General features: G+C 51.2%; 6 protein-coding genes and 1 non-coding gene across 7 annotated transcripts; 4 read left to right on the top strand and 3 right to left on the bottom strand.

Moving 5' to 3' along the window:
• Positions 1-655: 655 nt before the first annotated feature.
• On the top strand, positions 656-6034 carry GGS23DRAFT_182749 (phospholipid-translocating P-type ATPase). The gene is made up of 3 exons (XM_051511649.1): positions 656-1472; positions 1540-4730; positions 4789-6034. The coding sequence occupies exons 1-3, from the start codon at positions 1014-1016 to the stop codon at positions 5786-5788; spliced, it is 4650 nt and encodes a 1549-aa protein (XP_051376274.1). The 5' UTR covers positions 656-1013; the 3' UTR covers positions 5789-6034.
• A 1558-nt stretch (positions 6035-7592) lies between these two features.
• Positions 7593-7695, top strand: GGS23DRAFT_t14. Its single transcript has one exon. It is a non-coding gene; the product is annotated as a tRNA-Arg (tRNA).
• Positions 7696-10443: 2748 nt separating this feature from the next.
• Positions 10444-11732, top strand: GGS23DRAFT_548871 (acyl-CoA N-acyltransferase). The gene is made up of 2 exons (XM_051515182.1): positions 10444-11107; positions 11160-11732. Exons 1-2 carry the CDS (start codon positions 10687-10689, stop codon positions 11396-11398), a joined length of 660 nt encoding a protein of 219 aa, XP_051376273.1. The 5' UTR covers positions 10444-10686; the 3' UTR covers positions 11399-11732.
• Positions 11728-13147, bottom strand: GGS23DRAFT_548867 (kinase-like domain-containing protein). The gene is made up of 2 exons (XM_051515181.1): positions 12824-13147; positions 11728-12744 (listed from the first exon to the last, which is right to left on the bottom strand). The coding sequence occupies exon 2, from the start codon at positions 12533-12535 to the stop codon at positions 11813-11815; it is 723 nt and encodes a 240-aa protein (XP_051376272.1). The 5' UTR covers positions 12536-12744; positions 12824-13147; the 3' UTR covers positions 11728-11812.
• A 5056-nt stretch (positions 13148-18203) lies between these two features.
• On the bottom strand, positions 18204-20209 carry GGS23DRAFT_182624 (putative monooxygenase). The gene is made up of 4 exons (XM_051511647.1): positions 19974-20209; positions 19272-19872; positions 18790-19186; positions 18204-18553 (listed from the first exon to the last, which is right to left on the bottom strand). Exons 1-4 carry the CDS (start codon positions 20008-20010, stop codon positions 18299-18301), a joined length of 1290 nt encoding a protein of 429 aa, XP_051376271.1. The 5' UTR covers positions 20011-20209; the 3' UTR covers positions 18204-18298.
• GGS23DRAFT_182584 (vanillyl alcohol oxidase) lies at positions 20035-22475 on the top strand. The gene is made up of 2 exons (XM_051511646.1): positions 20035-21690; positions 21805-22475. The coding sequence occupies exons 1-2, from the start codon at positions 20409-20411 to the stop codon at positions 22329-22331; spliced, it is 1809 nt and encodes a 602-aa protein (XP_051376270.1). The 5' UTR covers positions 20035-20408; the 3' UTR covers positions 22332-22475.
• On the bottom strand, positions 22409-23946 carry GGS23DRAFT_182676 (DUF171-domain-containing protein). Its single transcript, XM_051511648.1, has 4 exons — positions 23908-23946; positions 23801-23837; positions 23533-23654; positions 22409-23467 (listed from the first exon to the last, which is right to left on the bottom strand). Exons 2-4 carry the CDS (start codon positions 23828-23830, stop codon positions 22486-22488), a joined length of 1134 nt encoding a protein of 377 aa, XP_051376269.1. The 5' UTR covers positions 23831-23837; positions 23908-23946; the 3' UTR covers positions 22409-22485.
• Positions 23947-24150: the final 204 nt, after the last annotated feature.

Raw genomic sequence — 24150 nt, 5'->3', positions numbered from 1 at the left:
TTACTTGGGTGGCACAAATTGTGCCAATGTCTTGGTGATTCAGTCTGAAAGGGATTCGCGCGTTGACAAGGCTTGTGGTGCCTTTGCCTCAGGGAGCCCCTTGTCGCGCCCGAGAATGTTGCTGGGTCCTTGTATCGAGCCTAGCGGGAAGTTGGTGTGGTGGTGCATGTATGTAAGGGTTGGCAACGCTAAACGGTGACCGAGGAGGTACGAGGACCAGGCGGTGGGTTGGTATGCCGAGGGCGCGGAGACCCGTTGTATCCGACAAGTATAGCACTACAGGCTCCGACAGGTAGGTACCTACTGCGACGCTACCTAACCTAACCTACCTAGGTGCCTGCCTTGGGTACCTATGACTATCCTCCGGCGGAAGGCAGATCGACCATGTTGTACCCTGATATGTACCTGGACGAGGCACGGTACCCAATGCCAGGTACCATTGGTACCTCTTCTGGGTCAGATTGGGGCAGTCAGGTACCTTGTCTCGGCGGCGGGAGGTACCTGGGACATATGTACCTATCTACACACGTAGGTACGTGGTAACCTGCCTTTACGTAGGACCGGCATCTCACGCACCTTCTAAGCCTGGGCCACCGTGCTAGCACAGTGGTCGGTGTATCTCTCGTTCCCCGACCCTTCCGACGAAGCGATCAATCAAAAACTTCCATTGTTCCCTTCCCAGTTCTGTCCTTAATGCTATCAACAACACGATCGCCGCCCCCCCGTAACCCAACAAGGGATCCAGAAACCAAGGCGACAAGGCCGCCCTCACTCCTCCCCCTCCCTCTCGATGCAGACGTCTGCAGAGTAGTAGCCCTCACGAAACCTCGATTTCTCTCTGCTCCGGCGGCTCTGTTCCCCTCTACGCTATCTGCTCCAATTGCCCTGCTTCCGCACCGGACACTCGGCTAGCAGCACCACCTCGACGGCTTGGGCGCGGCAGAGCATTGTGGCCTCGGGAGGCCGGTCTGGCGGACACATCGGGTTGAACGGGCTCTGCCCGCAGCTCCAACATGGCGAAAGGCGACGACGCAGGAAACGGCCCTGTCGACTTAGCGACCAACAGATCGAGATGGGCCACTCGCAAGCTCACGGTGAAGAGCAGCAGCCTCAAGCGGATCTCCTTGATGGACAAGCTGCACAAGAGGACGGGGTCGACGGAGAAGAAACGCAACTCGGACGGTAGCCAATCTGTGGCCGACGGCCATGTCCAGAGCGACAGTGCCCCCGCGGCCGAGGAGGCCGATGCGAAGAGCACCACCTCGGGGGCTGAGAGCGGAGGGAGGACGGTGTACTTCAATCTGCCGCTGCCTGACGAGATGAAGGACGACGAGGGCAATCCCATCCGCACGTATTCGCGCAACAAGATCCGGACGGCCAAGTACACGCCGCTCTCTTTCATCCCGAAGAACTTGTGGAACCAGTTCCACAACATTGCCAACATCTTCTTCCTGTTTATGGTGATTCTTGTGGTAAGCCGTCTTCTGGGTCGCATGCGTTTTGACCGAGGATCTCACCAATGCCAAACTGGCTTTCTAGATTTTCCCCATCTTTGGAGGAGTTAACCCGGGCCTCAACGCGGTGCCTCTGATATTCATCATTGCCGTGACAGCCATCAAAGACGCGATCGAAGATTATCGCAGGACGATTCTCGACAACGAATTGAACAACGCCCCCGTGCATCGCCTAATCGGCTGGAATAATGTCAACGTTGCAGAAGACAACGTCTCGCTATGGCGGAGAATCAAGAAAGCTACCTCGAAGTACCTCGGCGCCCTGTGGCGTGCGACCCAAGGTTTATGGAATAAGGATGTCAAGAACAAGAACGCACTGGAACGCTCGTCGGTTCCGCGCCTCTCTGTCGAAACCAAGGCGACCCGCCGGGAGTCGATGATCTCCCCTCGTACCGATAGGACATCGTACGTATCCGCCTACGAAGAAATCCAGATGACGCCCGTCGCGTCGCCCTTGCCCCCCCAGGTCACCCAAAAGGACTTGCTTGACGTGTCTGAGCGCCCGGCTTCTGGGCATTCCTTTAATCCTGACGAGCCGGAAACCCTCGCTAGAGTGAAAGGTGACCTGATTAACTACGATCTTCCGCCTACAGGCCGAGCGAGATTTCACAAGGATCACTGGAAGAATCTCCAGGTTGGCGATTTTGTGCGACTCTATAACGATGACGAGCTTCCGGCGGATGTCATTGTCTTGGCTACGTCGGATTCGGACGGTGCCTGCTATGTGGAGACGAAGAACTTGGACGGGGAAACGAATCTGAAGGTTCGCCAGGCACTTCGGTGCGGACGGACATTGAAGCACGCGAAGGACTGCGAGCGCGCTGAATTTCTTATCGAGAGCGAGCCGCCTCAACCGAACCTGTACAAGTATAACGGCGCCATCAAGTGGGACCAGATGTTACCTAACGGGCCGACCGAGATGTCTGAGCCAATTTCCATCGACAATGTTCTCCTCCGAGGTTGCAACCTGAGGAATACCGACTGGGTCCTCGGCGTCGTCCTGTTCACCGGCCACGACACCAAGATCATGATGAACGCCGGCATTACACCTAGTAAGCGTGCGCGCATCGCTCGGGAGCTGAACTTTAACGTTATCTGCAACTTCGGTATTCTCGGTGCTCTGTGCCTTTTGTCCGCCCTCGTCAACGGCGTATCGTGGTCGAAGAGCGACGCCTCAACTTCGTGGTTTGACTACGGTGCCATCGGCGGAACGGCGGCAATGACTGGTTTCATCACTTTCTGGGCCACTCTCATCGTCTTTCAAAACTTGGTTCCCATCTCGCTATACATCACCTTGGAGATTATACGAACGTTGCAAGCTATCTTCATTTATAGTGATGTCGAGATGTATTATGAGGAGATTGATTATCCATGTGTTCCGAAGTCATGGAATATCTCAGACGACCTTGGTCAGATTGAATATATCTTCTCGGACAAGACGGGTACTCTTACCCAGAACGTTATGGAATTCAAGAAGGCGACTATAAATGGTCAACCTTATGGCGAGGCGTACACGGAGGCGCAGGCCGGCATGCAGAAGCGCTTGGGTATCGATGTGGTCAAGGAAGCTGCTAGAGCTAGAGAACAGATCGCCGCGGGAAAGATTCACGCCTTGGATGGGTTACGAAAAATCCACGACAACCCCTATCTACATGCGGAGGATCTAACTTTCATCGCACCCGATTTCGTCGACGACTTGCGAGGCGAGTCGGGGGAGGAGCAAAAACAGGCGAACGCACATTTTATGCTGGCCTTGGCCCTGTGCCATACCGTTATAGCAGACCGCGTTCCCGGTGACCCCCCGAAGATCGAGTTCAAAGCACAATCGCCCGACGAAGCCGCTCTCGTGTCGACTGCTCGCGACATGGGGTTTACCGTTCTCGGCCAGACGAGCGACGGTATCAGATTGAACGTTATGGGCCAGGAAAGGCAGTACCCGGTCCTGAATACGATCGAGTTCAACTCTAGTCGGAAACGAATGAGTGCCATCGTCAAGATGCCTGATGGTCGGATCATCCTCTTCTGCAAGGGCGCAGATAGCATTATCTACTCTCGCCTCAAGCGTGGCGAGCAGGCCGAGCTTCGCAAGACCACCGCCGAGCACCTCGAAATGTTCGCCCGAGAAGGCTTGCGGACTCTGTGCATAGCCCAGCGCGTGCTTTCTGAGCACGAGTATCTCGAGTGGCGCAAAGAGCACGATAAGGCCGCCACCGCCTTGCAAGACCGAGAGGAGAAGCTAGAGGAAGTTGCCGACAAGATCGAACAGGAACTGACCCTCCTTGGCGGGACGGCCATCGAAGACCGACTGCAAGACGGAGTGCCCGACACAATCGAACTGCTTGGGAGAGCAGGAATCAAGCTGTGGGTGCTCACGGGAGACAAGGTCGAGACCGCCATCAACATCGGGTTTTCGTGCAATCTACTGAATAACGACATGGAGCTCATCACCCTCAAGGTGGACGAAGATGAGTCCGGTAACACCACTGACGAAGTTTTCCTGGGCCGTCTTGAGGCGGAACTCGATAAGCACCTGAAGACCTTCGGTATTACCGGCAGCGACGAGGACCTGGCCCACGCGATGAAGAACCACGAGCCACCAGCACCCACCCACGCCCTCGTCATCGATGGATTCACGCTCCGGTGGGTACTCCATAATAGCCTAAAGCAGAAGTTCCTACTTCTGTGCAAGCAATGCGCCTCCGTCCTGTGCTGCCGTGTCAGCCCGGCCCAGAAAGCCGCAGTTGTGGCCATGGTCAAGCACGGCCTCGACGTGATGACGCTGTCTATCGGAGATGGCGCCAACGACGTTGCTATGATTCAAGAGGCGGATGTCGGTGTGGGCATTGCTGGTGTCGAGGGTCGTCAAGCCGTCATGTCGGCCGACTACGCCATCGGTCAATTCCGGTTCCTGCAACGATTAGTCCTAGTTCACGGTCGCTGGTCCTACCGTAGGATGGCCGAAGCGATTGCCAACTTCTTCTACAAGAACATGATCTGGACGTTGACCATTCTATGGTTCCAGTGCTTCTGCAACTTCGATATCACGTACCTCTTCGAGTACACGTACATCATTCTTTTCAACCTCATCTTCACTTCGGTACCTCCCATTGTCATCGGCGTCCTCGACCAAGATGTCTCGGATGCGGTCTCCCTAGCCGTTCCCCAACTCTATCGTCGTGGTATCGAGCGTCTAGAATGGACTCAACATAAGTTTTGGTAATGCCCCTTCTCCTCGACCCCTCCCGTTATTGTTCCGCCTGCTAACCGCGAACAGGCTGTACATGTTCGACGGTGCCTATCAGAGCGTCATAGGCTTCTTCATCCCGTACTTGGCCTTTTCGCCAACCTCGGCCGTGACCGGAAACGGATTAGACGTCGGAGATAGACTGCGATTCGGCGCTTACATTGCCCATCCGATCGTCATTACGATCAATCTCTACATCCTCATCAACACGTACCGATGGGATTGGCTCACGGTCCTGATTATCATTATAAGTGACGTGCTGGTCTTCTTCTGGACGGGCGTCTATACCACGTCGACGTTCGCCGGCCCATTTTATCACGCGGCTCCCCAGATCTATAGCGAGGCTTCGTTCTGGGCCGTGCTGATCGCGACTCCGATCATCTGTCTAGCTCCTCGCTATGCCATCAAGGCTCTTCGCAAAGTCTATTGGCCCCGTGATGTCGATATCATCCGGGAGCAGGTCACCATGGGCAAGTTTGACCAACTACTCAAGGAAGAACCGAGTGATGCTGCCGTCAAGTCTACCTCGTCCAGCTCGTCCCAGTCCTCCCGAGTCAGGCGACATCAGCAATTTGCGAGTGTGGACGAGGATCTCCGACCTATCTATCCGCCTTCTGTCGCCGAACCTTCTGTCGCCGAACCCTCTGTCACTGGACATAATACTCGGAGCCAAAACGGTAGCGATGGTACTAATTATACCCGCCACGACGAGCCTTCGACGATGGATATGCCTGTGCAGCAGCCAGTGGATCCGCCTCCGGAACCACCAGTACGACCGTCGTTCGATCGTGTCCGCCCTTCTTATGACCGTATGCGGGCCTCGATGGATCGGGTGCGGCAGAGCTACGAAATGTCCAACGAATTCACTTCGGCGGCCAGGTTGAGCAGGCTCGAGTCGACTCATACCAGTGTGTCTCCGCCACCGGAAGGCACCGGAATTGTCAACCGGATAAGAAGACGCACACGGGGCAAGTCCTTCAAGTCGGCATTTGCGTTCCACAAGGATAATCATATTCATGAGAGTGAATGAGAAGCACTCGTCTAACAGCTGTTAGGTGGGCCTTGTAAGATAGCGCATTGGCTCAAATTATTTTTAATCCATTCGACGTGATATCCCGGGCGGTTGGTGCACAAGCTCGATCTCGGAGGGGCGATTTACGACACTACGGTGGTTATCACCAGCTCAGCCAACCGATCCGAACATTCTAGACGGGCCGTTTGAATCTTTTTTTTCCACTTGCAATTTGCGAAGGCGTTGGCGTTTTAAGGATGCATGGAGTCCGCGGGGCACTCCTATGATGGGATGACAATGTCGACTAAAGAGTCAAAACAGCATTTCTTCGCGTTTCCCGCACTGTCGCCTTTTCAGACGTGCGCATGCCATCACTTGTCGTTCTCGGGGCAAACCCCCGTTACGCTACCAACATGTCGGCTATTGTTGCTACACTACCAAGGGGGGAGAGGGTGCGGAGAGATTTCGGCAGAGACTGCTGTTTGCTCCCGTGCCCTTCTTCTCGTCCGTTCATTTTTCCCATCCTTGCTCTTGCCTGGTTTGTATCTTGGCCGACGGGCGGCGGTAGGGAGAACGATGAAGGGATTTCTTTATAAAAAGACTAGGGTTGGATTTTGGGGAGGCCGGGGAAGGGAGAAAGCGAGACGGAGGGACGAGGACGTGACAACATGCCACAAGAAGCAAGCAAGCACGTAACGGCGGTGACGGTGACGGTGACGGTGACGGTGACAGTGACAGTGATGGTGATGTGGGATTATAGGGTATAATGAAGGGCTTTCTCCGTTCCACGGCCTGTGTGTATATAAATTGGGAAGGACGGATAGGGGAGAGGAGTGCAGTCGCGCATAAGTCTCTCGATAAGAGAGGTAGAGAGAGAGCACCGCTGATGTTGGGGATGGGTGTAGTAGATATATACATAGTCAGCCAGAATTGGTATTCCCTTGTTTTTTTTAAACAATTTCCCAGGTACTCGTTATTCTCTAGAAGACAGGTAGAAATATGCAGACGGTTCATTTACTGGCTGGTTCAAGCAGTATTCTGTAGTATCCTCTTTTTCTCTTTTCTTTTACAAGCGGCCTCATGACCCATCTCGTCCCGCAAGTTATCCCTAGTTCTGACCGGCTTACAAGTCCGACAGCGCCTCTCATCACGAAGGCGATGAGAGAGTACGTAAGTGAGTACGTGAGTGTTCGATGGAAAGGAGGGGTCTGCATCTAACCTGCGTACCAGTCCCCTTCTACGTAACCCAAGGGGCGTACAAAGGATTGCGATGGTGGACACAACCGCCATTTGCAGTAAGCCTTACTACCAGCAGAATGTGCCTTGATGTGCGATTCCCTTGCCTAGTACCCATTCGCCGCCCCTTTATTTCCCTCGTCGAATCAACCGAGGCACAATTACACAGGAGTCTGAATCCCCACATCAGCGCCCCCAGTCCCCATCTTCTTATCCTCTTTGTCTTCATCCCTTGGCTTAGGCCTTGATACCAAGCATACCTCGAGGTACCTCGTCTGAGAGAAAATGTTTTGTGCCTCTCCCAACGCCTGCTAATAGCGGATACGTGACAGGAAACAGAAAAAGGGAGACGAAAGGGTTAGGGGTGCGAGTTTCTGAGCCGCATCAGGGACAGAAGTCGGCCTTGCTTGCTTAAAAAAAAAGGGATGTCGTTGAGGTCTAGTCGGCCTAAGCCCAAGTCGGCAAGGCACCTGTCGGCGGCGCGAAAAGCCGGAGGAAAGCTTTGCGGAGCAAGTCTTGAACCGGAATAAGCCAGCTGGGTGTATCGAATCGGGTGCTCGCACAGTCCGATTGCGAAAACTACAACGGCCGCTTGGCCCAATGGTAAGGCGTCTGACTACGACCGAGCTTGATCCAAACAAGCTTGACAAGTTATCAGGAGATTCTGGGTTCGAGCCCCAGGGTGGTCATTTTTTTTTTGTTTGGCTCTTATCCGTCCTTTGTTAACCGGATCTTATTCCTCGCGGTCCGGTGGTCTCATTTCCTTTCTTCTGCATCATGAATAGGTGAGCCACCCCCTTCGCATTATCGCGATGCCTGAGGCGTGGTCACTTTACACTAGAACGCCACTGGGGCATATCCATCGCCCAATCCCGGGCCGTTCTAGGTGCCGTCGACAACTCGTTATCAATGAAGATGGCAGGAATTAAACAGACGTCCTTAGCAGCTCATGCGTCACCTTACTCATCTTGACACCAGCGACGGTCATGGCCTTTGCGCCAGGTTACCTACACACTCATATAAGCCTGTTTGATCCTGAAAGGGAACCCCGGTAATCAGACAATTCAGTCGTAGGTGGGTACCATTGCTGAAGGCCAAATTTCAGGAAAGAGCACGGAGGGGGATTACAAGAGAGTATTGTACAGAGAAAGAGTCGAATGTCGTATATATCAGTCATGATAAGCTAGTTCTTACGGTAGGTAATACCTACGCGGAGGTGGTGGGAGACGGAGACTAACACACCAGTCGCTATGTCGGGGCCGTTCCCGTTGAAGATATAGAAATAGGCGCATTGAATGCGTGAATGCGTGAGGGCATGGCCGTGTTAGTGGGAGTGTGAAGAAGTGAATTCATTGACCGATGTATTCCGACGGGCCTGATGAATCTCGACCGCTCGGAAAAGGAGACAAATTAGAAAGTGAACAATGGATATATCTCTTTACGGGGGCCTTGCGAGCAAGGAATCGCTCCAGAGCCAGGAGTCCACCCGGCTTGTCACCCGGAAGAGCCTCCGAAAGAAGGCGTCCTAGGGGAAAGGCAGAACGTCGAAGTCCGCGGCCGCTTCCAGCTTGCTCATAGCAAACATACAGGTAGGTACTTGGCTAAAAAGCGACGAGGACGTTGGTTGATAAATTGTTAACTATAAGATCGAAAAGAAAGATATTGGTATGCTTGGAGAAGGAGTCGAATATGCCCCCTCCCGAAGCTGGTTAGGTGGAAAATGGCAAAAGTAATAGATATGAACTGACTACAGCATACCACGGAAACCGCACCCCCAATTGTGGTACTCGGGGGGACATCGTGTCTTTGCGTGTCCGGCAACTAGGACTATGAGTTGCGCTTTGCCGCCTGAGTTTCTAGTAAGTCTCACTTATTGCTGGCCAGCTCTACCGCCCATTAGGATTCACAACCCCTTCTTTGCCCCGTATAACAGCGGGCGACCCGGCCGAAGTTGAGCCTGCCGTGTAGCTAGAGGAGTGAGCAGTTCCACCCTCGCGAGTACCGAGGCAAATGGGCCACACTTTAGTTTCTGGGCTTGACGCTTAACATTCTCGGGGCCGCGGGTGTGAGAAGAGGGCGTTGCCGAGTCGAGCGAGCGCCCTCGACATCGGAGAACGCCCGGGAAACCGGCTGGTGTCTGCTTCGGCGTTAACGAGCCGAGGGTGCCATATACTAACTTGCCTGCCTCTGCTATCCGCCGCGCAGGCTTGCCGCGACGCCCGCCCTTCTCGTCCTGCACGCAGCGCGACGTGCTCTGCCGGCCAGCACCCCCCTTCTCTCTCGCGCGCGAGTCCTCCCACCCTCCCACATGCCACATTGCTGACCCATCCTCCCCTCCCGTTAGCGCCCCTCGCAACAACTCCCTAGCGGCGCTGGACCCTTATTAATAGCTGACCGCAGGTGGCCGCCTGTCGCAGCTACGCGTTCCCCGCAGCCCCCTCCCCGCGTTTCCGCCCCGCGTTAGTAAGGGGTTACAAAACCCCCCATCGTGGAGGTGACGGGGCACGACGAGAGGTGAGCGGTGATCGTCGATACGGGCCGGGTCCACCGCGCGCGAGGTGCGGTGGATCCAGGGACTCTGCAGAAATTGGGGGGGGATAGGGGAGGTGGGGGCGGGGAGGGGAAGTGGGAAAGGGGAACGGGGAACGGGTATGGGGCGTTCGAGGGAAGATCTAGGAGGGCTCGAGGTCGCAGGTTATAGTATCGTGTACGTTGGTGAAGCCGGATGGACACAGCATCTAGGCGGGGAGGAGTAAGGAGGTGGGTGTATAGGGAGTTTACGATGAGCAAAGATTTGACTTGCCTATGGGTTTAAAATTTACCTAGTGTTAGCCTCCATTACGGTGGTATGTTCTCTGCATAGGACACGATCTGGATGTGTATGAGTAAGTGATGCTCGGGATTTCTCTCAATTGACCTGTGTAAATGCGTGCCTTTTCTACGAGCCTGACTGTCTACCGGCGGATAGAAGAGGGAGGTTAGGTGGGTAGGTAGGTATTAGTAGTAGTAGTAGTAGTAGTAGTCAACGCCTGTAGGAACCGCCTGTCAAGGCTATTCTGTAACCTCCCGTAAGGTATCAAGGGCGTGTCAAGTTAAGGTTAATTACAGTTTGACAATTCGTAACCTTTACGTTGCGATTACCTACTGGTATCACGTACCTATGTATTATAGGATATAGAAATGCTTTTATAGCCCTATCCGGTTATACAAAGGTTAATTACGAGAACTAAAGTACTTATTAAACTAGTTAAAAAAGAAAGAGAATATTATTTTGTCCTTTTAGTTAATTTTTTAATCCTTAGTGAAAAAGAATATATATTAAAAATTAAAAACTTTACGATAACAAGAAATTTATCATTGCACATGAAATTAATATTAATTTAAATTTATTTGTTATTCCACTTTTCAGAATTAAGTTTTACTCTTTAACATTAGCAGGAACCAAAATAAATCAAATCAATCCTTACTAGAAGTAAGAGTTCAAATTCTCAACAGCACCAACTCCATAGTAAATCGTATTGGAACTGTTCCCCCACACGTATCGAGTCTCTGAGATGAGACCCATGTACGACAGTGTCCTCATACGCAGCCATTGACGCTGCCACTTGACTGCTGATGCCTTTTTTCTTTCCTCCCTCAGTTTCTATCACCCCTCAATCGCTATCACTATCTCCATCCAAATGGAGGCTACTATCGCTACCGTCCAGATACCTGATGCGGAACGTATTGTGCGACGAATCGATCTTCCAGCAATGCAACATGGCCCATTGTATCGCTTGATGTTTCCTCCCTGGGCAGACATGACAGAAGCTCAACAGACTGAGATTGTACAATGGTATGCCGAAGGGTTGAGGGATGCCTTGAGACGGCAGACAGACAAGTTCCTTCAAATATGTGCTACTGATGGCACCCCGCTAGGTTTCTGTGGGTGGGCGATGGAAAATCGGCGACATACCGTGACGAAATCAGGTAATCCTGTTCAACATGCCCAGGGGCGGCGTCTCGTCCCGGAAACTTTGGAACTCTCTGCATGGTTAAGTATCTCGAGGGATTTGAGAAAAGAGCGGGAACGAGTCTTGATAGGATTGGGCGAAGTTTGCCGTACGTCACTCCTACAAGGCTTACTCTCAATAACTGACATAGTCCTTGTCAGGTTTGACATTCATGTCGGTGCATCCCGACCATCAGCGTCAGGGCCTTGGCTCTAAGATGTTGGAGCGAGTCTGTGAGGAAATAGACAGACTGGGGTGGCCTGCTTTCGTCATGGCTTCCCCAGCTGGGGTTCGATTATATGCAAAGTTCGGGTTCGATATTGTCGGCAGAGTGGAAACAAGCGAGGGTGAATTTACAAGTATGCTCCGCCAATCTCGGCCTCGATGTAAGCGGCTCTGATAGACGTCGTAGTCCCCACGAGCCTTTTGCTTCGTTCTGACCTTAGCAACAAAGGACCGAGCGATGTCCCCAGTCTCCGAGAAGAGTTCCAACACTAGGTACGTTGGAAAGGCCTCTACCACGCCAGATGTTGGATTCTGGAAATTTCACGATGTTGTTTGGACGAATTTGGGGGCGCAGAAATGTTGGTGGTTCTATTTCTCATATCGTTCATTTCTGTGTACAAGGATTTGAGTCGACATTTGAGGGCGATATGCTCTTTCAATAAGAGCTTTACCGTCCCTTATCACGTGTTGGTATAGATTCAATTAGGATATAAGACTCAATTTCCCAACTTATAGGTGCCGCGTGAATGGTACAGAGGTATCTTAAGATAGTATTCTGGCCTAACCGCCTTATTGTGACCAGGTTCCGCTATGACTGAAGAGCCATGGTGAGTCTGCTAAGCTCAGCCGGACTTTCATACATGGTTTTGTACATCTTATAGTATCCTTTTACGTCAATAGCCCACTGCTCAAGGAACTCGGAGGGGAAATAGCCAGAATTCTCGAAGTCGATCAAGCCTGTTACCATCAGGGTAAATGGGTCGACCATGATATTATAAGGCCCGAGGTCGCCGTGACAAAAGACAAACTCCGGCACAGCGGACGTCTTCGTGTCCCAGGACTCCCTCCTGTCCACTTCAGTCACCCAAGGCGGCGGATTAACAAATCCGTCGAGACCAGTCGTGTGCGATGTTAGCTTTCTGAGCTGAGGGAGGACCGTCTCTTCGACGAAGGTCTTTGCATTCGCAATCGCTGTTGCCTGGCACGCCGAGCACTTGGTTTTCTCGTGGCCAGGCAGGGTTGGCACCTCACACCTCTCTCCGATGTCAGCGAGCGGGATGCCGTCGATGAGCTCGGTTGTGACGAAGAAACCATCTGGCCCTTCACCAACTGCAATGACGGCCGGAACAGGGATGGTCGTGCTGTCTCTGATGAACTGCAGCGCAGCAGCTTCGTTCAAGATGCGCTGTTGCGGCCACTTTTTAGCCATGTCTACTCCCCGGTAGTCCAGATTCTTGAACGGCTTGATGGCTTTAGTGATGATTCTCTTCTTGTCATCACGGCTAATAACAGTCTGGCGGTCTTGGGCCATGTTGTCGAGATTCTTCAATGTAGGGGGAAGCCCCACACGTGGTTTGCGGGAAGCAGAGTTGACGTCGACGATAAAGGGGAGAAATCGCGAGACGACAGGAGAACGGGTTTGTGAGAACAATCCGGGTGGCCGTGTGGGCCGTTCCTTAGGCCTTGGAACAGACCTCGCACTTGTAGGGAAATCCGAGTTTCGAAACCATCGGGAACAATCTGTGGTGTCTTACGAGATAAATTCAGTGAGAGCTGGGGTATAATACACGTGACCTAAAGATATAATCTTAATACCTACCTACTAGCTACGACGGGGCCGCTGTGGCCGAAGAGTGGTCGGAGATCCGGCGGGCCTCAATTTAAAGGGAACTTGCCACGTGTAGGAAAGGCCTGCGAGCCGCATCGTAGTCGATCGGCCATGGGGACAAGCACTTTTAAGGAGGCGTCATAAACCAGTGGGATACGCGGAGCATATGCTTAACATTGCCATAAGAACTGTTAATACTTAGATACAGCATCTAGGATGTCTTATAATGTGTGCTTCGGAGGATCGTTTCTTAAGATCTGTCTGCTTTTTTGGTATTGTGTTTCTTAAAAAGCTGATTGTGAGTCGTTGTCGAAGATAAGTTAGGTTACCGCTTCACGAGCCACCCCTTCGCGAGCCGGGTATTTTGTATGGGTTTACATACAAACGATTTATCCCTGTAAAAAACCGGGAAAAAAATCGGAAAAATCGGAAATTTACTTACGTAATTAATTAGCTTGATTAAATCAACATATGAATTTTTCGAATTTTTCGCTTAGTAATATAAGAAATTATTTACGATTTAAGGTTTTTTGAAACTGCACTAACAGTTTACCATATAACTTATTAGTAAATCTGTTAACTATGCTCTATATCGGCCTCTTGACCTATTTTTTTCACGGTAATAAAGTGGGTCTATTACCTAATCCTTTATACTATGGATAGAATGATGGTTAAGATTACGTAAACTTTTTTCATTTTATTTTTTTGATTTTTATTAAATTAAATAAGTCTTAAAAACGTTGATTTTTAGTGTTCTTTTTTAGAACCTCTTTGTATGGAAAAATAGGACAGTCGGAAAGGTGGAAGTCTTACTGTGAAAATAGGTACCATCTGTCACAGGACCACGGGCCACCCCCCCGCGGGCCACCCTGCTCCCCACCAAAAAACGGAAAAAGTCGCTATTTTCAAACACGCATAACGTTATGAATATAAGGATTTAAAGGTTATAAGTTATATCAGTCGAATTGTCTTTTTAAGCTCTTTAGATTGATATAAGTTTCTTTAGATATCACGGCTTATAACGAGTAGGATTCTTTACTTAATATAGATATAAGATTTTTATATCTTATAATAATATTTACTTATTAAAAATTAATTATATTTATTGAATAAAGCTTTAAAATTATAACGATAATATTTTCATAAATCTTACCTACTCTTTTAAAAGGTATATAATGAAAAGTATTAAGAATACTTATATATTAAATGTAATAATTAAATGGAAAAGGTATATAATCTTGATAATAATATATATATTTCTTTAATATTATAACGTTATATAATATATAATTTATGAAATATTACTTATTATGTTTTAAATATCTATATTTATATATAATATATATTTAAAGTATATATTTTAAAGTTATAGTAAAGATAACAAGCTATTGAAATATATTAAAATTTTGCTAAATAAAAAGTTATATAATTAATTATTTTTTAACTAGGTTTATATTTTATTTATAAATAAAATATACCTATATATATATTACTTAATTAAAAGTTAAATACTATTTATTTTAAGATTATTTGAAACGATATATGTAAGAATTTATTTATAAATATACATAATATATAATATTAAATTAATAATAAATATATTTATTTAATTTAAAGAAGGTTTTCTTCATTTATATTATTATATAAGTCATAAATATAATATTATAGTATGAATATTACGTAATGTAAATCGAAAAGAATTTTTATTATTTATATAAGTATTAATAAAATATATTGATATTTTCATTGTAAAAAGATTATGAAAAAAAACTTCAAAATTATAATTTTTATAACCTGTTATATATAGATAGTAACAAAGAAAATAAATTATATTATATATATTTTATATCTTAAGTTTCATATGTAGAATGCTAAAGAGAAATAGGTATATTATAATATTATAATATTATATTAAATATTATATTATATATATTAATATAGATATTTTTAGAAGTATATATATATATATATATTATATATATATAACTAATTTTAAAAATTAAATTTATTTTAAAAAATAATTTAATATCGGTTCATTATTTATAAACTTAAAATTATTATATATTTTCAAAACTTTCCTCTTAGTTTTACCGTCTATATTTAGATGATAACCCTGTTCGGTATTATATAACTTATATTTACTTAAAGAGCTTAAAAAGGCAATTCGATTGATATAACTTATAACCTTTAAATCCTTATATTCATAACGTTATACGTATTTGAAAATAGCGACTTTTTCCGTTTTTTGGTGGGGAGCAGGGTGGCCCGCGGGGGGGTGGCCCGTGGTCCTGTGACAGATGGTACGATTTGAGAAAGTTTTAACCTGTTCAAAAACGTAGTTTTTTTAAAATAATATATTAAATAAAAACGAAACCAAAGAATAAAAATTAGATTACTTAATACTAGCCATTTTTCTATTTATAAAATAAAGTATTAGGTAATAGACCCACTTTATTGCCGTAAAAAAATAGGTAAACATGTCGATATGAGCACAGTTAACAGATTTACTAATAAGTTATATGGTAAACTGTTAGTACAGTTTCAAAAAACCTTAAATCGTAAATAATCTCTTATATTACTAAGCGAAAAATTCGAAAAATTCATATGTTGATTTAATCAAGCTAATTAATTACGTAAGTAAATTTCCGATTTTTCCGATTTTTTCCCGGTTTTTTACAGGGATAAATCGTTTGTATGTAAACCCATACAAAATACCCGGCTCGCTATAATGGGCTATGCCCATAGTAGGGCCCTGGCTAGTGCTAGGGCATAGTACGTAATCAGGCCCTCAGTACCTACGGAGGATAAGGCCAGTTATTATAGGTACGGCCTATACGGCGTACCTTTTTTCTTCCTTTTTCTCCTCGTTTAGCTTTAGTTTATTAATATACGGCTTTTACCTAGCGAATAGCTCTTAAAACCGTAATAAAAAGCTAGACTAACCTTCTTTTATCGTTTTACGGAAGTAGCATCTTAGCGAGCGGAATTAGCAGTAGGAACGGCGATATAGCCCTTAGAAAAGCGGTGCTAAGCTAGTAGTCGGAAAGGCGGTATTAGCTTTTAGATATACGCGCCGGTAGCCCTTACGAAGAGGACCGACGATAGCAGTAATATCTTACGCGCGGGATTAGCAGTAGGAAAGGCGATACTAGCGTTTACGCCGGCTAAGTTAGTAGTTAGAAAGGCGGTATTAGTTTTAGACATACGCGCCGGCAGTACCTACGGAAGAGGACCGACGAGATAGTATCTTAGCACGCGGGATTAGTAGTAGGAAAGGCGATACCAGCGTTTACGCCGGCTAAGTTAGTAGTTAGAAAGGCGGTATTAGCTTTTGGATATACGCGCCGGTAGTAACCACGGACGAGGACCGATATAAAATAACTCGAAAAGAAAACGACCGATAACCCCGAGAAAACGCAGATTCAGACGGTAATTTCGAGATAAAAGAACGACGAAATCGACGAAATCTACGGCTGAAAACGGCGGAAAATTTTTTTCCGGAGAAAGATGGTAGAGCGCTAGAGCATAGCGCTCACGGAGTTAAGCCGCGCCCGAGGCGCGAGTTAAGAACGCCCGAGGCGTAACATAAGGAAGGAACGGCGTTAGAATAACAGGAAATACATCAAGGTTTCGGCTAGGATAACAGCACTTCGACAAGGGCACCAGAGGTACTAGCGGTTTTCGGAGAAACCACCGGTCTCTCAGCAGCATCGACAAGGGCGCTAGCGGCGCCAGCAGCAGACGGAAGGGCGCGCCCCCGCGCGCCCTCAGGCGGAGCCCTTCAGACTCCGCCAGCGGACGATAGACGATAGTCTTTAAACGAATCGGACGGCGTATTCTAATACGTCCTCCAGCGGATCCGACGGGATCCGCCAGCGGAAGATAGACGATAGTCTTTAAACGAGCAGGGACGGCGTACCTTAGCACGTCCTCCGGCAGAGCCTCGCGGCTCCGCTAATAGAACGGAAGGATAGGCCCCTGGCCTCTAAACGGCAGGAGAGGCCCAGGCCTCTTAGCAGCAGACGGGAGAGCGCGCCTTAGTACGCTCTCAGGCGGAGCCCTTAGCTCCGCTAGCGGAAGATAAACGAGGGTCTTTAAACGGCGGCAAACGGACCGACGATCCCGTGGCTACGGGAGCTAAGCTAGACCTAGCAGGCGCCCTATAATAGCGACTTCGTACGCGGGGCTTTAGAGCTTTACGGTTTAATAGGAGGATCGGGACTAGCAGCTCCCGAGGAGCAGCAGTACCCCGGGGAACGAAGATAGCAACCCGGGAAGCGGATAACGTAACCCGGGAGACGGAAACGGCGGCCCTAGGGGAATGGTATACCGGGGGGCTAAATAGTACCCGGAACGCCGGTAGTACCCTAGGAAAAGAAGGATAAAGAAAGGGAGGCTCTCGGGAGGAGTAGTTACCGGGAAAGCGTACCCGGTTAGTAAAGAAACCCGGGAAACCTACGGAGGAGGAGATCCCGGGAAAGAGTAGGACCCGGGGGAAGAGCGCCGGAGGGCTAGAGGCGCCCGGTATAGTACCCCGGGAGACGAAAGGCCCCGGGAAGGAAACGGCGGAAGAGGAGACCCCGGGGTATAGTATAACCGCCGGGGAAGAGAGGAAAGAGGCCATACCCGGGGGGCATTAATACCCCGGGAAACGAACGAAACGGAAGAGGAGGAGGCCTAGGGATATACTAGTACCCTAGGCGGCGGAGTTAGCAACCCGGGGAGCGAGTAGCGTACCCCGGGGAACGGAGGCAGCACCTAAGGATGCGGTACGCATCCTAAGGCGCGGAGAAAACGGGTTAGGTTATCAGGGCTAGACGCCGAAGAAAAGGGCGGCAGGGCGCACTTTTTTTTTTTTTCCGGGAGGGGACCTTATGTAATAGGCTATGCCCATAGTAGGGCCCTGACTAGTACCAGGGCATAGCACGTAATCAGGCCCTCAGTACCTACGGAGGATAAGGCCAGCTGTTATAGGTGCGGCCCATACGGCGCACCTTTTTTCTTCCTTTTTCTCCTCGTCTAGCTTTAGTTCATTAACATACGGCTTTTACCCAGCGAACAGCTCTTAAAACCGTGACACTCGCGAAGGGGTGGCTCGCGAAGGGGTAGTCTAGCTTACATATAATAAAATGAAAGCAAAATGAACTTAAATGTCCTACTCCCTTGTGATAGATTTTTTTTGGTGGGATATAATACGAGGAGATATACCCGCGGATATAATACCTGCGTTAAGTAACAGGGATAGAGCTCGGTATAAAGCAGGGGGTTTCATTTAACACGGTTGGAGGTTGGGATGAGACACATGAGATTTGCTAGACCGGTTTGCGACCTTCGGCGCAAGTGCGTAGTCGAAGAGAGGAGAACAGCAATATACAGATACACGAACTAGACCATATAATGAGGTAGGCGTAGGCACGAGCAGGCCTCCCCTAGAAAGGCGAAACAAGAGACAGAACACTGGGCCAGTTAGCACAGCGGCGTGATATTTCCCGTCCTCAACTCCTCTGCCACCTGGGCTGACACCTCGTCCCAGCGCGCGTAGGTGTCGGCCTCGGCGTCGTATGCGTACAGCCAACGGTTGCGCATCTTGATCGAATCCGGGTCGATCTCCACTCCCTCTGCTACGTGCTTGAGCGCGTTATGCCACCGGTCCCGCAGGTCCGCCCCGTTCGTCTGGCTTTGTCGTGTTCGCCCGAACCGGATCTTCTCGTACACTCGCGTCTGCATACACATCCATGCCGGTCAGTCGCGTCATTCGCTCCAAACATGCATGCGCTCGCCTTCCCCACTCTCTTAAACCGATGCCGTCTGCCGAAACAGATCTGTCTGGGAAAAGAACAAAAAAAGAAGAAAAAGAAAAGCTGGACTGGACGACGAGAGGGGGGAAATATGCAAGGATAGAAAAAGAGGAGGAGGAGGAGGAGGAGGAGGAGGAGGAGGAGGAGGGGAATGCTTACTGCTAACGGCACATTGTCTTTTCCGGCCAGCTTCAAGCAGACCGCAAGCACAGCTGCGCTCTCTGTCGCTTGGCTGGCTCCCTGAGCACTCGTCGGTAGGTGGGGATGGCAACTATCGCCTAGCAGCGCGATGCGGTGGCTCCGCGAGACCCACGTGGGCAAGGGATCGCGGTAGCAGATCTTCCAGTCGAGGCAGGACTCCGTCTTATTAACGGCCGCGAGGATGCGAGGATCCAAGCCCTCCAGCGACTTCTTGACCTCGTCCATGTTGCCCTCCTGAAACCACGACTCTTTGATCACCATGTCCGCTTCGTGCGATAACTTCCGCGTGACGATCCAGTTAAATTCGTCTCCGTTCCGCAGCGTGTTCTGCACGAGGTGCGTGTCCGGTCCGATCCTAAGCGTTGCTACTTTTAGCTCTTGATCTCGAGGTCGTGGTTTGCGGGATCTACCCGTGTACGGATATCTACGGGTCCACGTACCAGATGTTGACGCAATCGTGGTCTACGAACTCGCGGCACAGAGGGTCCTCCCGTAGGTGTCTGCCGGGGAAATACGCCCGGTAGCAGGAATACCCGCTGCTCTTGGGTGCGTCCTCGAAGCCCAGGACCTGCTCTCTAGCACGCGACTTGATCCCGTCGGCACCCACTACGATATCCGCCGTGTCCTCGGTACCGTCAGCGAAGGTGACGCTGGGCTTAGACTCGTCGTAGGTCACCACCTCATAGCCCATGCGGATCTCGATACCGGCATCTTTCACGGCCTGGATAAAGGCCTCGTGATAATCCCCGCGGTGCCCGATGTAACCCGCCATATCCATGAGTGGCTGCTGGGCTAGGATCTTACCGTCATGCCACCGTCGGATTTGCATGTTGGGGGCCTGGTTGCCGATGCTGGTCAGGCGCTTGTACAGCGAGCTGCCGCCCCAGCGCTCGAGCAACTTGAGCGCGTTCTCTCCATAGCCTAGAGAGTCACCCAGTCGTCGGAACCCCTTCAGCCTCTCGTAGACGACGACCGAGTGTCCGTGGTGCTTGAGCGCGAGTGCGCAGGCGCAACCACCGAGACCGGCGCCGATAACGATCGCTGGGAAACAGAACTTAGCAAGGTCTGCTCCGAGAACCGAGTTCACTGACGCGATGAAAAGGGAAGGGTCTCTCTCTGCCCCCGTGGTCTAGGTTACGCACCTTTGATGGGCTCCTTTTGCTCAACGTTGACAGTCATCGTGGAGGTAAATCCAGTTTCTGCGACCCGAGCCTCGTCACACTTGGGGGTCTAGAGACATGCAGCGGGCCAATTACGACTATTTAATGCAGATCTAAGACACCGAAATTTGGGAAAATTTATGAATAGCCGGCGTGTGGGATATCACACTGTATGAGAGGATCCAGGGACGCATCTGCCGAAGGTTCCCCCATCCCAACCCCACTTACACCACGATTTGGGGCCACGACTAGTGCCGAGCAGCGCTGAAAGGGGTTCACCTCGGATCTGGTAGCGCAGCAGGGGATGCTGAAATAATACTTAAAGGGCGGGATTCTGTAGGTAGTGGGAAGGTGAATATGGTAGAGAGCTATCCGAGGACGAGGAGGACGTAGACGATTGGAAGACTCAGCAGCATCATGGCAGGACACGAGGCACTGGGACCTGTCCCGACCCTAGACGAGAAGCATAGCGGAACGCCCAAACGGCTAAGCAAGGAGGCGCAAGAGGTTAGAGCTCGTCTCTTCTCCAACCACACGCTCCCGGCCAGCCAGCCGAGGAAGCGTGCGCTCCGCCTCCCGCCGGGTGTCTCGCAGGAGAGCTTCGATACGGCAGTCAGGGAGCTACGCGGCGCAATTGGCAGCGGAAACGTGGAACTCAACGACAAACCTCTAGTAGATGGATGGTACATCGAGCACCCGAATACGCACGATGCTTACCACATCGTCGATCAGGAGGAGCTCGTGTCCAGCGCGACGGTGTATCCTGGATCTACGGAGGAGGTCCAAGCCACGGTGCGTTGGGCTAACAAGTTCGGAATTCCCATATATCCCATCTCCATCGGTAGGAATTTAGGCTATGGCGGCGCGGCCCCTCGGATACCCGGAGCCGTGGTTGTGGATCTCGGCAGACGGATGCACAAGGTCCTGAAGGTCGACGGCGAGAATGCCAGCTGCGTCGTGGAGCCTGGCGTCACATATTTCAAGCTCTACGAAGAAATCCAGAAGCTAAACCTCCCGCTATGGATCGACACCCCGGATTTGGGTGGCGGCAGCGTTCTCGGCAATGCCATCGACCGCGGGGTTGGGTACACGCCCTACGGCGACCATTTCGCGAACCACTGCGGTATGGAAGTGGTCCTACCTAACGGCGAGTTGCTTCGCACCGGCATGGGTGCCATGCCCGGCCCCAACGGGACAGACAACCCGACCTGGCAGTCGTTCCAGCACGCCTTTGGCCCCTCCATCGACGGCATCTTTTCCCAGAGTAACTTCGGCATCGTGACGAAGATGGGATTCCATCTGATGCCGGAGACCGAGCACCAGTCCTACATCTTCACCTTCCCGCGCGACGAGGACTTTGAACAGATCGTAGACATCATCCGGCCGCTGGCGCAGAAGCGGATCCTGGGCAACATCCCGCAGCTGCGGCACGTCATCCAGGAGCTGAACGTCACGGGCAAGACCAAGGCGGATTTCCACTCGGGAACCCAGCCGATGACGCGCGAAGAGATCCGGGCTGCCGCCTCTAAGATGCCCCTAGGAGACTGCTCTTGGGTGTTCTACGGTACCCAGTACGGGACGCGCGAGTCGATCGCCTCCCAGCTCGAAACGATCAAGGCCTCGTTCGGACAGGTCCCCGGCTCAAAATTCTACCTGCCTTCCGATTTGCCAAAGGACCATTATCTCCACGACCGTGCCCGTACGTGCTGCCTATCTAGGTTGCTTATTCCCTCACATGCCCTGTCCTTGCGGATTCCTACGTGCCCTCCCTGGCTCGCCACTTGAAAAGGGAATACTGACTTGAGTGTTACAGTTGTCTGCTCGGGCGTGCCGGTGCTCAAGGAGCTCGATTGGTTGAACTGGGTTCCCAACGCAGGCCATCTGTTCTTTTCCCCCATCGCACCTACTAGGGGCAAGGATGCGCGAACGATCCACGAGCTTATCGTGGCGGCACACAAGCGTCACGGCTTCGATCTGTTCCCGACGCTGTGCGTGGCTGGCCGCGAGATCCACTACATCACCAATATCATCTACAACCGGGCCGACGCCGACATGAAGGCCCGGGCTGTGCGACTCATGCGAGAGGTAATTGCTGAGTGTGCCGGGAAGGGATTTGGCGAGTACCGTACCCATCTGCTCTTCGCGGATCAGGTGGCCGGCACGTATAACTGGAACGACTCAGCCTTCATGCGGTTCAACGAGACGATCAAGGATGTGTTGGACCCCAACGGTATCCTGGCGCCCGGACGGAACGGCATCTGGCCTAAGCGCTTCCGCGGAAAGGGATGGGAGTTGAAGGCCGACGATACGGATATGTCAAAGATTGGGCCGCGCCTCTAAAGAGTCGTGTATAGCCGTGGGTATATAGGGATGCGGCAGGGTATATATCAGCAGCTTGCCTGTACAATGCGATAATGTATCGAGTTCTCAACAGAAAAAAGAAAAAACTGCTTCCGATCATTGGTGTTACGTCGCGCCCACGGCGTCCCCAACATTATTGTCCTCCTTCCCATAACCTCCGTAGGCTCGTGAGTCCGATAAGGAGCGCCTCTTCCGTCCTGATACTCCTGCTGTCTTGGCCCGGTAGGATGTTGACCCAATGATCGAAAAGTTCCTTCGTCTTGCCCCTTACAATACCCATGTCCTGGAGCTGGGCGTCGTTCTCGGCGGCGTACTCGATGCCGCGGGGGCCGCCGAAGACGACGAGCAGGTGGCTGAATTCGGAACCTTTCTTCTTTTTGGGTGTGTCGGGGAAGGCCTCGGACACGGGCTGGCCGCGCTCGGATGTGCCAATGCTGAGGTCGTACCCGCCGTCGAAGGCGCAGCCCTCGAAGATGGCGGACAAAGACGCGCAACGCCGCACCGAGAAGCCCCAGTAGTAGCCGCCGTCCTCGCGTGGGGCTCCCGGGGCGACGAGCTCGCCGCGCAACGGGTCGTCTGGGTTGAGGTGCAGGGTAACACGGGTGTTTGGAGCTATATTGTGGCCGGCGAGGACGACGGGGCTTTTGCCGCCGACGTCGACAAGCGTGTAGTTTTTCTCTGCCTCTTTTGGATGTTTTCGCTTTTTCCTGCCGTCCCCTCCTCCATCGCCACTGGAGGCGCCAGCGGTGGCGGCGTCGCTCCCGGAAGGGGGCAGGGTGCCGGCAGTGGTGATACCCTCGCAGTAGGGGAGGCGGCCGGAGGGGTGGGGGTGGGAGGGGATGTCGAGACCGATGAGGACGCCGGCGCCGCGCAGGTTTGGGTGGACGGGAAAGAGGACACGGCGCATGAAGGGCGGGGCCTCGAGGTACCGGAGGAGGTGTTCGATGTACCCGCAAGGGTCGACGTCGCCGGCGTAGGCCGCGGGGTCGACAGCGCGCGGGCGCGAGCCAGCCGGCGAGTCGTCGTACACGACGATCTCGTCGACGCCGAAGACGGCGGCGGCCCGCGCGACGCGCGACACGACGGCGGCTCGCTGGTCGTCGCGCCCGCAGCTGCTGTGAGGGGTTGTGACGCGTGAGCGGAGTTGATGCTGGGGGAGGGAGGATGGAGGGAGGCTAACGTGGAGAGGATGCTGCCCGGGATGGCGACCGAGATGGTCCAATGCCGGCCCCCGGCTGGCCTGAAGGAGGAAGTGGGCTTCGAGGTGTTGGCGTACTCACCGTCCCTGGCGAGCCGACGCTTCTTGGTTTGAGGTTAGCTTCGACTCCCTCTCCCCATATTGGCTTGTCGGCGGTGGACCAACCGCAGCAACGCGAGCGATTTAGAGATGCTTCGCTTTGGTAATACCTACCTGATGGTAGGCGGGTAGGTAGGTACTATTCGCTTACCTTCTGCCTATCCTGTTCGGAGCTGTCCATCTTGAGCCTGCGAGAGGAGAGCGATGTGAATGTCAAGCGATTGTTAGGTTACGACGCACGACATTCGCGCAACGTACCCTGCCAATTGAGGTTGTTGAGGAGTTGTTATTTTTCACCCTCCTCTTTTTCCCTTTTTTTTCTTCGGCTTGACTTCTGCTAGGTAAATTGACTTTTGCGAAGATTCTGCCAGAAAAAACCCACCGCCTGATATACCGCCTTCTATATTAGGTATGGCACCATTATGGAGCAGTCATTGTGGGTCGCCCCACTTAGGGGTAGCTCTTGAGTACAGGTACCTAGTAGGTACTTAGGTACCATGA

This window comes from Durotheca rogersii, assembly GCF_024521655.1.
Source record: "Durotheca rogersii strain YMJ 92031201 chromosome Unknown GGS23scaffold_2, whole genome shotgun sequence".
NCBI classification, from domain to species: Eukaryota; Fungi; Ascomycota; class Sordariomycetes; order Xylariales; family Xylariaceae; genus Durotheca; species Durotheca rogersii.
The sequence above is the reverse complement of the archived record's forward strand: the minus strand, read 5'-3'. Positions and strand labels throughout refer to the sequence as shown.

Excerpts from the sequence above, each read along its gene's own strand:
- GGS23DRAFT_548871 (XM_051515182.1), top strand. The coding sequence starts at position 10,687 with ATGGAGGCTACTATCGCTACCGTCCAGATACCTGATGCGGAACGTATT. Across the intron at positions 11,108-11,159 it reads AGGATTGGGCGAAGTTTGCC|GTTTGACATTCATGTCGGTG; the intron begins GTACGTCACTCC and ends AGTCCTTGTCAG.
- GGS23DRAFT_182584 (XM_051511646.1), top strand. The coding sequence starts at position 20,409 with ATGGCAGGACACGAGGCACTGGGACCTGTCCCGACCCTAGACGAGAAG. Across the intron at positions 21,691-21,804 it reads TTATCTCCACGACCGTGCCC|TTGTCTGCTCGGGCGTGCCG; the intron begins GTACGTGCTGCC and ends TGAGTGTTACAG.
- GGS23DRAFT_182624 (XM_051511647.1), bottom strand. The coding sequence starts at position 20,010 with ATGACTGTCAACGTTGAGCAAAAGGAGCCCATCAAAG. Across the intron at positions 19,873-19,973 it reads GCAAAAGGAGCCCATCAAAG|CGATCGTTATCGGCGCCGGT; the intron begins GTGCGTAACCTA and ends TCTGTTTCCCAG. Across the intron at positions 18,554-18,789 it reads AAGACAATGTGCCGTTAGCA|ACGCGAGTGTACGAGAAGAT; the intron begins GTAAGCATTCCC and ends ATGTGTATGCAG.
- GGS23DRAFT_548867 (XM_051515181.1), bottom strand. The coding sequence starts at position 12,535 with ATGGCCCAAGACCGCCAGACTGTTATTAGCCGTGATGACAAGAAGAGA.
- GGS23DRAFT_182676 (XM_051511648.1), bottom strand. The coding sequence starts at position 23,830 with ATGGACAGCTCCGAACAGGATAGGCAGAAG. Across the intron at positions 23,655-23,800 it reads CCGAACAGGATAGGCAGAAG|AAGCGTCGGCTCGCCAGGGA; the intron begins GTAAGCGAATAG and ends CCTCAAACCAAG. Across the intron at positions 23,468-23,532 it reads CCGGGCAGCATCCTCTCCAC|CAGCTGCGGGCGCGACGACC; the intron begins GTTAGCCTCCCT and ends AACCCCTCACAG.
- GGS23DRAFT_182749 (XM_051511649.1), top strand. The coding sequence starts at position 1,014 with ATGGCGAAAGGCGACGACGCAGGAAACGGCCCTGTCGACTTAGCGACC. Across the intron at positions 1,473-1,539 it reads TGTTTATGGTGATTCTTGTG|ATTTTCCCCATCTTTGGAGG; the intron begins GTAAGCCGTCTT and ends CTGGCTTTCTAG. Across the intron at positions 4,731-4,788 it reads TGGACTCAACATAAGTTTTG|GCTGTACATGTTCGACGGTG; the intron begins GTAATGCCCCTT and ends AACCGCGAACAG.